This window comes from Agelaius phoeniceus, chromosome 6 (assembly GCF_051311805.1).
Source record: "Agelaius phoeniceus isolate bAgePho1 chromosome 6, bAgePho1.hap1, whole genome shotgun sequence".
Classification (NCBI taxonomy): Eukaryota; Metazoa; Chordata; class Aves; order Passeriformes; family Icteridae; genus Agelaius; species Agelaius phoeniceus.
In genome coordinates this window covers 15575350-15589055 of record NC_135270.1, presented here as the reverse complement: position 1 = coordinate 15589055, position 13706 = coordinate 15575350, and the positions used below count along the sequence as shown (strand labels likewise).

The 13706-nt window shown below is 44.4% G+C and overlaps 2 protein-coding genes across 3 annotated transcripts; both read left to right on the top strand.

The window, feature by feature from the left end:
* Window positions 1-771: 771 nt before the first annotated feature.
* Window positions 772-2551, top strand: LOC129121783 (serum amyloid A protein-like). 2 transcript variants are annotated; one of them, XM_054635258.2, is made up of 4 exons: window positions 772-1030; window positions 1340-1483; window positions 1788-1926; window positions 2347-2551. In XM_054635258.2, the coding sequence occupies exons 2-4, from the start codon at window positions 1366-1368 to the stop codon at window positions 2486-2488; spliced, it is 399 nt and encodes a 132-aa protein (XP_054491233.1). In that variant the 5' UTR covers window positions 772-1030; window positions 1340-1365; the 3' UTR covers window positions 2489-2551. The 2 variants fall into 2 exon arrangements, with proteins under 2 accessions (XP_054491233.1, XP_077035515.1); XM_077179400.1 differs by lacking the exon at window positions 772-1030 and having other exon boundaries at window positions 1221-1483.
* Window positions 2552-2847: 296 nt separating this feature from the next.
* On the top strand, window positions 2848-13214 carry SAAL1 (serum amyloid A like 1). The gene is made up of 12 exons (XM_054634770.2): window positions 2848-3023; window positions 3279-3392; window positions 4380-4463; window positions 6121-6200; window positions 6578-6637; window positions 6897-7012; window positions 8153-8336; window positions 8604-8686; window positions 8830-9018; window positions 9831-10027; window positions 10545-10637; window positions 11227-13214. Exons 1-12 carry the CDS (start codon window positions 2907-2909, stop codon window positions 11317-11319), a joined length of 1410 nt encoding a protein of 469 aa, XP_054490745.2. The 5' UTR covers window positions 2848-2906; the 3' UTR covers window positions 11320-13214.
* Window positions 13215-13706: the final 492 nt, after the last annotated feature.

The window sequence follows — 13706 nt, the reverse complement described above, 5'->3', positions numbered from 1 at the left end:
GGCACCTGAACTGCTCTCCTAGACTTACCAAATCATGTACAAGGCCACAGAATGGGGACAGGGACACCTCCTGCACACTCACTCTCGAGTACAACTGCACTCAACCCCGGAGTTTTCTGCAGAGCAAAGGGTTGTGTCAAGTTGTTAACCAAGGGGAGTGAGCAGGCTTTAAGCAGGGAGAGCACAGTGGGTACTTAAACAGTGAACCATGCCAATAGGGCCAGACAGTTGATTTAAAGTCCAGCAGAATTGTGGCTGTATGGATCTGAATTAAGTAAAATGTTTTCTGCTATGTCCAAAACTTTCTGCCTGAGCCGCATGGAGCTGCTGTTGCAGCAAGGTAGCTGGAGACCCTTGAGAGGGGCCTGTAAGAGCAAGCCAAGGCAAAATGAACCATTCAGAGCCTCTGGATGGTCTGTGTGTCTGTGCTATCTTAGATCAGCAGGGATGTGGGTGTATGTGCTTTGCTTTGCAATGGAGTTAAGAGCAACACTTCACATTTTCCACTTCATTCACTCTGGAATTCATCTGGCAACCCCAGCACACATGGAAATTTCACTTAGCAGTTCATGCAACCCTTCTGGTAACATTCCTTGTGCACAGACACTGACCTGGCCTTGTGCTGCAATGTGCAGACAGTCAGGCACCCTCCCCTCCAAGCTCTGTTCAGGCCAAGATCCAAACAAAAGCATCACCCTTAAAGCACATGGAACTCTTCAGCCTTTAAGGCAGTTTGTCAGTCTGGTTGTTATGGCAAATATAGCAAATAGCCCCAATGACAGCTGAAGAAGTGCCATAAAAGAAATGCCTCTAAAAGATTGCATAACAGGAGCTGTGGACTTTCAGTAAGGACAAGGACAGGTTTCCAGTAATGATTTCTGTGTTGTAAGTGCTGGTGGGGATTTCCCAGCCATGGGTACCCTTTCCAGTTTCCTCTTTTGAGGGGTTTGAATTGCTTATAAATACCCTCTTTGAGTCTGAGAGCACACGAGACGATCTCCAGCTCCTTTGGCTTTGCTGTTCTGCAGTGGTGAGTGACATTCTGAATTTGTGAGCTGTGTGCAGTGCTTTGAGCTGGTATTTTGGGAGCAGAACATTGGTTCTGTGGGGCTTCTTTGTACTCATGACAGGAACAGCAGGGAGTACTAAAATGCAGCTTTCTCATGTGCACCTGCTTTTGTTGTGGAGCTTGTGGTTGCACAGAGGGCACCACTCCTTGCAGGGGGAGAAGGGTCCTGGATGAACCCTCAGCACTGAGGCAGCAGCTCAGGCAGAGCTGGGGGTGTGGTGGGTTCTCAGTGGTGCTCCAGAACGGCTCATCTCTCTCACTGTCTCCCAGCTCCCTGTCAGGCTTGGCCAGGAACCATGAGGCTCTGGGTCTGCATTGCGTTGCTCTCCGTTGTTCTGTGTGTGAGTGCTGACAGACCAAGGATATTCGGAAAAATAGCCGAAGCTGGAAAATTTGTCTGGGATGCAGCAGGAGGTAAGCTGCTGTTACCAGGGGCCCTTCCCTCAGAACCCTCCCCAAGCACAGGCTACCAGCAGTCAGTGGTGCAGCCCTCAGAGCTGGGAAATCCTCAGCTCCATGTTAGAGACCCCCTGGTTTCTGCTGCTGGACAAGAACCTTGATCAGCCCCCACAGGTGCTTTCTGTGCAAAGGCTGATGGGGGGCAGTGCATCACTCTGTTACTGCTCCTTGGGCCTTTCAACTCCTGGCTGAGGTGGTAGTGAACAATTTCTGGTGTGACTCTTTCAAGTCAACATCATCTCCATTTCTGCCTTTTCAGGGGCACGGGATATGTTCAGAGCATACACGGACATGCGTGAGGCGAATTACAAAGGTGCTGACAAGTATTTCCATGCCCGTGGGAATTATGATGCTGCCCGGAGAGGACCTGGTGGTGCTTGGGCAGCGAAAGTGATCAGGTAATGGAGTGTGCTTGGCTTGTTAACAGTGAGTTATTGGGGATACAGGCATTCCAGCTGCAGTGAGGTCCTTTTTTACTTGTCCTCAGCTTAGTACCTAGAAGGACAGCAGAGGGGAAGGGAAGAAGTTCCCATCTGGACAGCCGGTCTCTATAGGAATGGTACCACATGAGCATGAGCCTTTCTTCTTGTCAGCCCAATAAGGCAGATTCCTCTCTCTGCATTTCTGATAAGGAACTTTCCTTCATTGTTGGTTCATTTCCCAACATAGCAGATAGAGATTCCACCACAGGCTCTCAAAGGCCGAGCATGTGCTTGCATCTCACCTTGAGAAGCCTTGCGGAAACCACGAGTGAGGGAACCAACACAAGGCTGAGTTAGATGCAGTGTGTTCAGGTGGCCTTTTCTCCTTCCCCACAGCGACGCCCGGGAGGGCTGGCAGAGCCGTGTGAGCGGCAGAGGCGCCGAGGACACCCGGCTGGACCAGGAGGCGAACGAGTGGGGCCGGAGGGGCAGGGACCCGAACCACTACCGGCCCAAGGGGCTGCCCGGGCGGTACTAGCGCTGTACTCCGCTCCTGCCACACCTCGCTTTGTAAAGCACAATAAAAGAATCCTCCTGAGAACTGTTCCCTTCGCTGCGAGCATCCATCCTCACGGGGCGCGGGACTGCGGGACTGCGGGGGCGGCCGTGTCGGGGTCGGGGCATCACGGGGGCTGCCAAAGGGTCCCCCTTGGGACCTCCGGTGCTCCGGGGGCGCGGGTGCCGCTCCCCGCCGAGGGAAGGCCCTGGGCAGGTGGGTCCCGGTGCGATCCCGGTGCGATCCCAGCACGGGCCCGTCACGGTCCCGGTGCGATCCGGCGCAGGCCCGGGGGCGGGAGGCGGCAGTGGCCGCCGGTGGGCAGGGGGCGCTGTGGGGCCGCGGGCGCCGCTCCGGCCGCGCCGCCGCCTCGCTGCCCCTGCACGGCTGTGGGGCCACCATGGACCGCAATCCGTCGCCGCCGTGCAGCGATGCGGAGGAGGAGGAGGGGGACGCGGTGGGCAACACGGTGTACAGCAAGCACTGGCTCTTCAGCGTCCTCACCCGCCTCATCGAGGTGCGCGGCCGCCGGGAGGGAGCGGGCTGCGGGCCCAGCGTCAGTCAGCGCCGGGCGGGCGCGACGCGGTCGCTGCCAGGGCCGGAGGGGACACCCGGGGACCAGAGGGGACAAACCCGGGGACACAGCTGGGATTCACAGGGCACAAATCCGGGGGCCGGGCGGGGACACAGCGGGAAAACACCGGGCGGGAACCCCCGCCCGGGCGGCGCCGTGGGTTCAGCCGGGTCGTTCCCCCCGCCCCGCTTGTCCCAGGTCATCGCCCCCGCGGAGCCGGATCCCGCCGCCAGCCCCGAGGGAGGCCGGACGGAGCTGGACGAGGAGATGGAGAATGACATTTGCAAGGTGTGGGACATGTCGATGGACGAGGTAGGAGCCTCGTGCGGCACCTCGGGGCGCCTCTGCCCCGAGTGTCCCGTCAGAATGGTGCTGGCAGCGGGAGAAGGCAGGGAATCAGCCAGCTCGCTCGCTCTGGAGGTGCTGCCCACGCCCGCGTGTGAGGCAGGCCAGCTGGGCTGGGGCGGCACCGAGCAGCCTTACCACGGAGCCTGCCCTGGAAAGAGGGGCAGGGGCAGGACAGCAGCTGGAATTAACGCGGGTGCACAGCCTGTGCCTTCAGCGCTTGGATCATGGGGATAGTATTGGTGCCGTCTCTAAACAGGCATATTTTCCTCTAGTAATTGTCAAACGTCCTGATGGTAAGCACAGCTTTCTCTGATAGATAAACAGCCTTTCAAAGTTTAGCTGCAGACTTGCAGTGGCAGTGTAAGACTTAGTATATTTCTCAGCACTCTCAAATGCTGGAACAGATTCTTGAGATATATATATATGTTAGTTTAAGTATTATTTTATTCCCTACCTTGTTGCTCAGATTTTTAAAGTAAACATGGAACATGGGTCTTTTACTCCCAAACATAAAAATAATCTTCTGTTTTAATGTGGTAAAATGAGGAAGAGATTTCTTCTTGTGTGTTCTGATCAAGTGCTAATGGCAGTCCCTTCATTTCCTTCTTTTTTATATGTCATGGTGATGTCATGTCTTAAAACATCATATTTACTGAATTCTGGGTGAGTGCCTGTTTCTGGTGAGATAGGGAGCAATTTGCATTTTCTTGCAAATGTGACTTTTTGGCTCATTCTACAGCAAATCACTGGCATACTGAACCACCAGAGGGGCTTGCTGGCCTTCTCTCATTGAAAAATAAGGATTATTGGTATTAACTGTTGGCAAATAACAAATTCCTTCTAGTGAGTTTGTCATCTCTGTGATCCAATCCTTGTGCTGTGGGAACATGTTTGATTTTGCATTTGGGAATTGCAGAGGTCCATTTACTTCTCCATTCACTTTCTCCACAGGATGTTGCTTTATTCCTTCAGGAGTTCAATGCCCCTGATATATTCATGGGAGTTTTTGCCAAGTCCAAATGCCCTCGGCTAACTGTAAGTATGGGCTGCCAAAAAGCTCTCCTGTGTTATTAGCAATAGCAGATAGCTCTGTACATGCATTTACATTTATCTCCCTTCTCCCATTGCATGTGTAATGTATAAGGAGAGCCAGGAGAAAACATAAAATCAAATTGTAAAATGTTTTTTCACTCTGTTTTTAACATGCTCTAATCAGTAAGAATTTTGGTGGTGCTGAAGCTGGTACCTGTCTGCTCACACATCCTCATCTAGATACACTGATGAAGGACTGAGGTTATCAAACACTTATAAGACCTTTTATAAACCAGCAGTCTGGCCTTTTTTTCCCTTTTGACTTGTTTCATGATTACTGAACAGAGATGGCCATGAATTTGTTTAGAAGTGTAAACAAATTGTTTACACTTCTGTAAACAATTGTAGAAGTGTGGCTGGAGGCCAGGTGCCCACCAAAGCTGCTCTGCCATTCCCCTCCTCAGCTGGACAGGGGAGAGAAAATACAACAAAAGGGAGAGGTCACTCACCAGTTGCTGTGATTTGTCATGGGCAAAACAGACTCCACTTGGAGAAATTAATTTATTACTGATCAAATCAGAACAAGATAATGAGAAATAAACAAACAAACAAAAAAGATTACAGAAGGTAATCTTTGGGATTGTTAAGACACCAATACTTTATTTTATTTTTTTTTTTAAATTTTCCACTTGTTTTGATGTCACTGATTTCCAGCTTGTCCTACACAGTGCACTGCAGGCCTCAAAATAGGATTTTCAAAGGTATTCAGTGTTGATGTAAATCCTCTTTCTCAGAAGTTACCAGATGCTTTACTCCAGGAGATCAGTAGAGACAAATGGAGCTTTGAAAGTTTAGTACTTTGTACTAAAATACTTTGTACTCCTTTAGTACTTTGTCTTTGGAAAGTACAACCCCAATTTGCAAGTGAGTGCAAGTTGGCTGTCACAGCTACTATCATGAAACAGTGTTTGCTGGAGTGCCTGCTGTAATTTAGCAGAGGTAATAGCATGTTCATAATTAAGAAGACAACCTTAGTGGAGAGAGTTGATTTCTGACTTTAAATTGCTGCAAACTGATTCACTTTGTTTTAGCACCAGTCGCCTGCAGGTGTTTCAGAGCTCTCATGGTCCCCTTTACACAAGTGTACATCCTCTTAATGATTATCTTGGCATGAGTATCCTAATGGGATGCACTGCTTTGGGGTTTGTTTTTTATTTTATTTTATTTAGATCTCTCTAACCAGAAAATAGGCTCTGCTGGAAGCTTGTATTAAGATCCCTTTCTTTTATGAGCAAGTGAATATCATGAGGGTCACGTTTTAGTGATATTTTTGTTTTAGGACTCCTTTTTGCTTTAATAACAGGGCTGTCAAATTAGCTTCAAAATAGTATACAAAGAATATGCAAGCAGAGCTGATTTCAAGATACATTTGCTTTTATGGAGCACCTAAATATCTGCATGGTACCTGAGCGTATTTTAGGCTAGTCTGATAGAACAGAAAAATCTATGGAAAAATTTGTATCTTTGTCATGAAATCGGTGGGAAGCTTGGGAGTCAAACCAGAAAACATCTTTGAACCTCTCTTACTTTTGTCTTATGGCTCTGGAAGTGAAATTGTGGACTGGCAGTTGTCTCATTATACTGTGTTTTGACTTTCCAGGAAATCTGTGTGGGAATATTAGGGAATATGGCCTGTTTCCAGGACATCTGCATGTCCATTAGCAAAGATGAGAATCTTGGGTAAGTGTCTGTGCTTTGTACATGACCAGGTACTGCTTGTCTGGACTCACAATCAGGAAATTCATGCTAGAGAAGGATCTAAGCTTGCCTGCCCAGCCTCATCTTCATTCATGACTTTTGGCTGGCCATGTTTGTGTGGGAAGTGCTCAGGAAAGGAAGAAAGGACACAGACCACTATTTTGGGGGATTTTGAAGCACTAGTCAATTTAGTTTTCAAGTTTGGTGGTCTTGAGACACTGGAAGTGCATGCACAGTTAGGAGAAGTTGGCATTAATCTCAGAACATGGCTGCAGTTATGAACTTAATATTTTTATACCTTTTTTAGAAATAAAGATGGATTTTATTGACTTTTTTCCCCCCGCATTTTCTCCTTAAAGCCAAGTGTTACTGCAACGTTTGTGTGATTCAGACTCCCCCACCCTTCTGGAAACAAGCAGGTAGGATATCTCAGGAATTAATGCATCATTAGTGTAGTTCTGCTATGCTCTGAGGCCTGGGGAGAAAACTGACAAGTGGGCTCACTATTTTATTATCCTCTCATCCTTTCCTTTTATTGTTTCTGCACTGTTGTGGAATCACTTTGCTGTGAGTTAGATTCCTGTTTCTGTTTCCACTGTCATTATTTTGGATTGACACTGGCACAGCTAAAAGGAGTGGACTGGCTTCTGATGTGTTAACTGGGGAATTCTTGCCTAGGCTGTTGTTGACTTGCCTCTCCCAGCCTGAGGTGGCCAATGTCTGGGTGGAGAGGATCCGAGAAAACCCCTCTGTGTACGACTGTGTGTGCTTCATCATGTCCAGCTCTACAAATGGTAAGGTGCCAAAACAAGCTGGGATTTTGTGGGTGTTTGCAGAAGATTTTAAATACAAATTTCAAATACAAATATTTTCAGTCGGGTTAATTTCTTTACAGTAAAGGAAATCTTGTGAGCTTAAAGGACACCAAAGCAAACGTGCCCTGCCTTTGCAGGTTTACACATATATATAAAACCAACCAGAAAAGCACTCATAGGGGAAGAAGAAAGCTCTGAGGAGAATAAAAATATGTTTAAATTGAAGAAATTGTTATTTTCCACAATAAAAGAAAAGAAATAGTCCTCATTCAGGGATATACATATGTCATTTTTGAATCTTGAAATAAGACCTCATTTAATTTGTTTTTTTCAAGTCAGATACGGATTTTCTGTTTTTAAAGCTACTGTATCTGTGGAATGTGAACTGGAGGAACTGTTCAGTTACCCTGGCAGCTGAATACTGTGCAGGCTTTGGGTATGCAGAGAGTGCTACACAAATCTCTCTTAGCACTAATTTAGCAAAAAACACACCAACCACCTAAAAATGGAAATATTTTGAATAGCATTAATGTTTAGCATCCAACTCAGCTGTAACAGCAATTGTCATTTGCCAAGAATCCTAATAATACAGCTTTTTCAATTTTTAATGAATTTTTTAATGCCAACTCTCAGTAATCCTGCTCCATCCAATTGAAATAATAGACCTGTGTAAGTAAAATGCAGATTGGCAGGTGGATGATTAGTATAAAACTGCATATCTAGGAACAAAACTTGAAAAGTTTTACTTCAGAAGCAGAAGTTCAGACTTTTCAGGAGCATAGCATCTCTCTGCAAAATAAAGTTACTGCTTCACATGTAGCATGACAAGGTAGAAGCTGTCAGTGGGCTTTCCAACAATCCCTATGTAGCAAACTCTTTACCTGGTATATGCCACATAAAGGAATTAAACACAGCAACCAGCAGCAGGTCCCAAAGGAAGTGAATTTATTTCAGTCCTGAATTTACTCCAAATACTTGTATATACTACCGTTTTGTGAGCTAAGTTTTGCTCTTCAAACTTGTTGAAATAAAAATTTCAACTAAAAAATTTCAACTCAAAGAAAGAGTTTTGCTCTTTTATTCTTGTTGAAATAAAAAATAACATTCTCTCTTGTGCAGTTGAATTGCTGGTGAAAGTGGGTGAAGTGGTGGACAAGCTCTTTGATCTGGATGAAGAGCTGATGTTAAACTGGATCAAGAGTGGCACTTGTCACTCTGTGGGACCATCTGTAGATGATTCTCCTGAAGAACTTCCAGACTTTAAGATTGTGCCTTGTATACTTGAAGCAGCCAAGCAAGTCAGGTATGGGAGATTTCTTTTTGGTTTCCTGGCTGGGGAGATTCCTTATAACCTTGTAAGGCCTGTGCCCAAACATCTTGCTTTTAGTGGCACAGTTTGACAAATCACTGGGATATGTTTTCCTGGACTTAAAGTTTGTTATGAGTCAACTTGTTGGTTTGCAAAGGGAATGGCAGTGGCTGCTGATGGGCTTCCCCTGTGACCAAAACACAGAACATAAGCTCAGCAAGCAGCACTTGAATTTGTCTTTTTGATGTTTGTTCTGTGTAGATCAGATAACCCAGAAGGATTGGATGTTTATATGCATATCCTGCAGCTCCTGACCACCGTGGATGAGGGAATCCAGGCTATTGGTAAGAACCTGGAATTGCTGGGTGTGAGGGGACCAAGAGGGGCTGTAACTCCTGGATCACTGCGTATTTATTGGGGAGAACAGGAATTCAGTACCTGGAATAAATTTGTTGGGTTGGTGGGTTCTCTTTCTTTCTTTCTCAAGTGCAGGCTCCTGATGGAGGAAAAGAGACTTGGAGTTTGCTTTATGAGCTCGTTTGCCAGGAGCTTTGCCAGCCAGATGATCCACCCATCATTGTGCAGGAGCAGAAGACTGTGCTGGCCTCTATTTTGTCCGTGCTGTCTGCTATGTTTGCTTCACAGACAGAGCAGGAGTACACCAGGATGAGGAAAAGCAAGTCGTACTTTTTTCTGTTCTTTTTTTTTTTTTTTTTTAAGTTAATATTCACAGTTGGCTTTATGTGGGTGTGGAAGGTGGTTCAGTTCAGTGACATTGCATACAGTAAGACTTTTCCCTGGTTACTCAGAATCACAGCTAGCCCAAAGTTCAGTTACCAGGTGGGCTGTAAATTCTGAGGAGTTACAGTACCAGAATCTACAGATTCTGCTCAATCTCACTGCAAACTAGTGAAAATTTCAGAATTTATTTTTGCTAAAATATAGTAATACATTATTACATTGTTATTTTATACATAATATGTACAACATATATTTTTATGTAGTAATTTTTTTTTAAATAGGGGGAGATTCTGCACTTACTTAAATCCCTCTATCATTTCTTACTTTTCATTCCATGGACAAATCTTTAGAATTAAAAGCCTGTCTTGAGAATGTGATTCAGGGTCACCTGCAGCAGAAAGATGCTGTGCAGTTTGGTTTGTCAGATAGGATTATCTGGATGCAAATTTACATACTGCCCTCACTGAGTACTACTAAAGACAGTTTCCTTCTCATGTTCCTTACACTGGCATATATATTTTATAGATACAGGTCAGCTTGCAGGAAAAATTATTTGGGTTTTCTACTACATTTCCATTTGCTTCTTTAAAACAGTCTTTGAGTAACAAAACACAGCACTGTCAGAATATACATCCCTATAGCTTTTGTGTAAACATTTGATGGTGTGTTTCAAAATTCTAGTGCCTTGAAAGGATGGACAAGAATTTTCAGTGTTAAAGTTCACTGTTCTTGTTACTTTGTGTTAAGATATGCCACTGATTGGGAGCTTGATTCGTATTTTACAATACATGGAGGGCTGTGGGAAGAGAGCTGTTGAAAACTCCAAGGAATCTGAGCAAGAGGAGACTGGAAGGACTGATGTAAATGAGGAAGATTTCCATTTAAAAATTTTGAAGGATATTTGCTGTGAATTGCTTTCCAATATGCTTCAAGAACTAACCAAGGTAAGAATAAACAAAATTATAGTAGGAATTTCTGCAGGATAGGTAAGAAAAAAAAATTTAATATTAATGTGGACATTTTTCTGTGCAAGTGCAGTTGCTTACTGGGAATTCATTAGAGAATCAACCAGAAGCAGCAACATGTGTGTGAGATGGGAATGACACAGGTTTTCTGAGGTGTGTGCCAAGATTCTGTATGATAAATTCTGTAGATATATGTTGCCCTTTCTTTTGAATGAAAGTCAGTTTAGTTAAGAAAAGGTAATACTGTCAATATATAATCTCACCTTCTCAGCTGGACTCTTTTAATTGTGGAAGCATTCAGGTTAAGAGACTTGTGATGTGTGAGCTTTCACACCCTTTGGCATCAGCTGTGTCTGGCTTTCTCTGAGAACTCTAAGTTCTGGTTGTTTTACCTATCCATAAGAACAACACACATTCTGTTGATGCTGTGCACAGTTTTGAGTTTGTTCTTTCAACAACTGTTCATGACAAGCTGGTTGTATTTCTGATTTTCCAGGAGAATACCTTGGAAGGACTGCACCAGGGACACCTGAATGAACAGACATGTTCCTGTGCTTTTCAGAACCTCTTACCTCTGTATTCTGCTTCGGTGAGTATGGGGCAAGGTCTGTGACACAGCTGAAAAAGTGCTCCTTGGGTGGCAGGGCCTCTCCAAATCTGATACACAAACAGGACAGAATTGCTCAGGCACAGGTAAAACACCATCCAGTGCCAGACAGTGCCCTCTGTCTGTTCTGCCTCACTTCAGCCAGAGCTTTGCTGAGATCTTCAGCTGATGCCAGGGCCAAACTGTGCTGATGTGAATGGATGTCTGAAAATTTATCCTAGCTGAAAAGTTGTCCTGTATATTTTTATAAAGGAATTATTCTAAGTATTTTTCATAGGGAGCTTTTCTCTGGGTGATAAAAGTTTCTGTGTTTCTTTTAAACAAGAAAATAAGGGTTAGAGAAAAGTGGTACCATTTCAAAATTTAGACCAATTGGAATTGTGAGGTTTAGGAGGGAGGTAGCTACTGTGAGGCATTTTCCATCATTCATTGCAGTGGCTGCTGCTGGCTGCTCTTATTGGGAAGGTACAGAAAGAGCCCCTGTGCCAATATAAGAATTCTGTGTTCCATGTTCCATGCAAGTTGGTTTTGGTTTTTATTTTTTCTCCTTATGTGTGTGTTTTATTTCCAGGTGGAGAGTTTCCTTGAAGTCCTGCGTGAGGCTGATCAGACCCTTGCTGACAATCTCAAAAAACGTTTCCCAAGCCTGAAGGTTCACACCTAAGAATGTACATGAAATATTTTCCTTCTTTGGAATGAAGATTTTTGACTGTTTCATTACAGCATTTCAGGAATCAAGTTTTCAGTAAATGCAGGAGAATGAGTCAACCTCTTTACCAGCAGGTGGCTTTTAAGAAATGTTCTGGGTAGCCCTGATTAACCTAGGGTTAACCTGGTCTGCAAGGGGAAAGAAATGACTGTGAATCACTTCTGCATCTTCCATCCTGTTTACTCTGGTAATGAGAGACTGTTGATTCTAATTGCTCTCCTGCAGAGTAGTTTTCTTTGAATAACTCTCAATTCTGTGCTTTTCAACTGAGGTTGAAACAGCAAAATGAATGAAATGCACTGAGTAGTTCTTTAACATGGTGCTGGTTACTTTCAAGTTGCTGTTGGCAAAAGGAGGTTTGCTCAATAGAAATCCCCCTCAAACATTTGATAAAAACAGTTACATTATTTGGGGATTTTTTTAGTTCATATCAATACCTTGAGCAGGTACTGTAACAGAAAGGTTTCATTCTGCTCCTTTCAAATCTTCACACTTCTGCTGAAGCTCTGAGCTGTGTTGTCTCAGTCCTGTGCAGTTAAAGGATTTGAGGATATTGTTACCAATGGTGTGTGCTGCAGCTTCCAGCCATTGCAGGTAACTGTCCACAGTTAACAGTTGCAGGGCAGCTTTGGATTCAATCCCTGGTATACTTGCAGACCTGCGGGGTTTTTTTCAGCAGTCTGTGCTTCAGTGTAGGAGTGTAACGTATCAGTTCTTTCCTTCTTGATTTGTTATATGAATTATCTCAGAATGGCATGAAAAATGCCATGTTTTCCATGGGGGAGGTTAGGGTGTTAGGTCACTTGCAGGAAATTCAGTGTACAATCTCCTAAAACTCCCACTTTAATTATATGATGTTTTAACTGCATTGCATTTTTAGATCCTGTGTCTGCAGGCAATGGACCTGGCATGTCCTGAGTGTGAGGAGACAGTACAGTGGCACATGAACTTCACTGTTTCTGTAAATGAGAGTGGAAAGCAATTGGCCTTTATTAGGTTTGAGATGTAAAAGCAAATGGGAACCAGAGCATAGAGAATAACTGACTATCACATACACACATTCCCTGGCTCTCCACGTTTTACAGACTTTAGTGTTGTGCTGGGCCATGTTGTGTTACCAGAGTTACCTGGACTCTTATGTGGTAAAATACAGTGTGTGTATATGTATATATAACCTTTCCATCCCAACCTCCAGTTTTCAAAACCAGTGCAATTCAGTCATCCCCCTGCCAGAACCATCCCCCTGCCAGCAGCATCTTTGTTGTCAACAGGGAATTTGGAATTGCAAATACCTGACTTGTGTTGCCAAAAAGGATTGCCATGGTTTATATCAATTTTTGTGTGCTATGTTTGTTGGAGAAAACTGGTGACTGTGAATCAGATGACACCATTTTTCATACTACTTTGACAGTTTTGGGATATTTTCTTAAACCTACAGATTTGTAATAAAGCTTCTTTTTTTAAAAAAACCAAACCTGTATGCTTTCCTTCATTCTAGTGTCAATTAAATTTGTTTTCTGAGCCACTGGAAATGTCTGTTACTCTTAAGTGTGTCAGTTGTAAGAGGGAAATCCAACCTCATCATAATGTCTGTGTGCTGTAAAAAGTTTTCCTTCATTGAATATTTATTCTAACTCTTGCTTTTTTTGCATAGTCATTTTTATGGTCTGGAAGCTAATGTGTGTCTCATCCCATAAACATTTTTTGAGCTTAGTATGTCCCCAGCTGTATCATAAGTGTCTTCCACCATAGTGAAGAATTATTTTTGGTGTGCATCTCTTGAAATTTGTGGTAGTTGAAATTCTGCAGTAGCCATGTAACGTAATGTAGAAAAAAAAGCTGAGACAAGATCTGTTGTTTTATTTTGTTCCTTCTCCTTTTCAATACACCAATATCCAGTGTTGGCTGATGGACTTTGATACTGATATCTGGTGCCTGTCATGAGACAGAAAAAATTACTGATGTCATGTGGGAACCCAGGTGGGTCCCATCCTCCTGCTCACCTGCAACAGAAGGAGCTGCAGGCTTGGTCAGCCAGCCTTGCTTCAGCAGAATGGTAATTCAGGTCTGCTGGGAATTTTTATTTTTTTATTTTTATTTTATCCTTGATGGCCAGGATGGATTGGAGATTGGGATTCCCCCTTTGCCCACCCCTGTGCGGTGGGTGCGGTGCTGCCTTGGGGAGTGGGGCTGGTGCCAGGGGGGATGCAAGGGAACTGTGCCGTGTTTGTGGGGTTCAGAGAGGGAAGAAATTATTTGTGGGGGTAGTAGGTGGAGGATGTGTTTGGAACTGGTGCACGTGTGTTTCATCATCCTGCCAGCAGGGACCTCTCTTGGCCTGT

Excerpts from the sequence above, each read along its gene's own strand:
- LOC129121783 (XM_054635258.2), top strand. The coding sequence starts at position 1,366 with ATGAGGCTCTGGGTCTGCATTGCGTTGCTCTCCGTTGTTCTGTGTGTG. Across the intron at positions 1,484-1,787 it reads TGTCTGGGATGCAGCAGGAG|GGGCACGGGATATGTTCAGA; the intron begins GTAAGCTGCTGT and ends CTGCCTTTTCAG. Across the intron at positions 1,927-2,346 it reads TGGGCAGCGAAAGTGATCAG|CGACGCCCGGGAGGGCTGGC; the intron begins GTAATGGAGTGT and ends CCTTCCCCACAG.
- SAAL1 (XM_054634770.2), top strand. The coding sequence starts at position 2,907 with ATGGACCGCAATCCGTCGCCGCCGTGCAGCGATGCGGAGGAGGAGGAG. Across the intron at positions 3,024-3,278 it reads TCCTCACCCGCCTCATCGAG|GTCATCGCCCCCGCGGAGCC; the intron begins GTGCGCGGCCGC and ends CGCTTGTCCCAG. Across the intron at positions 4,464-6,120 it reads CCAAATGCCCTCGGCTAACT|GAAATCTGTGTGGGAATATT; the intron begins GTAAGTATGGGC and ends TTGACTTTCCAG.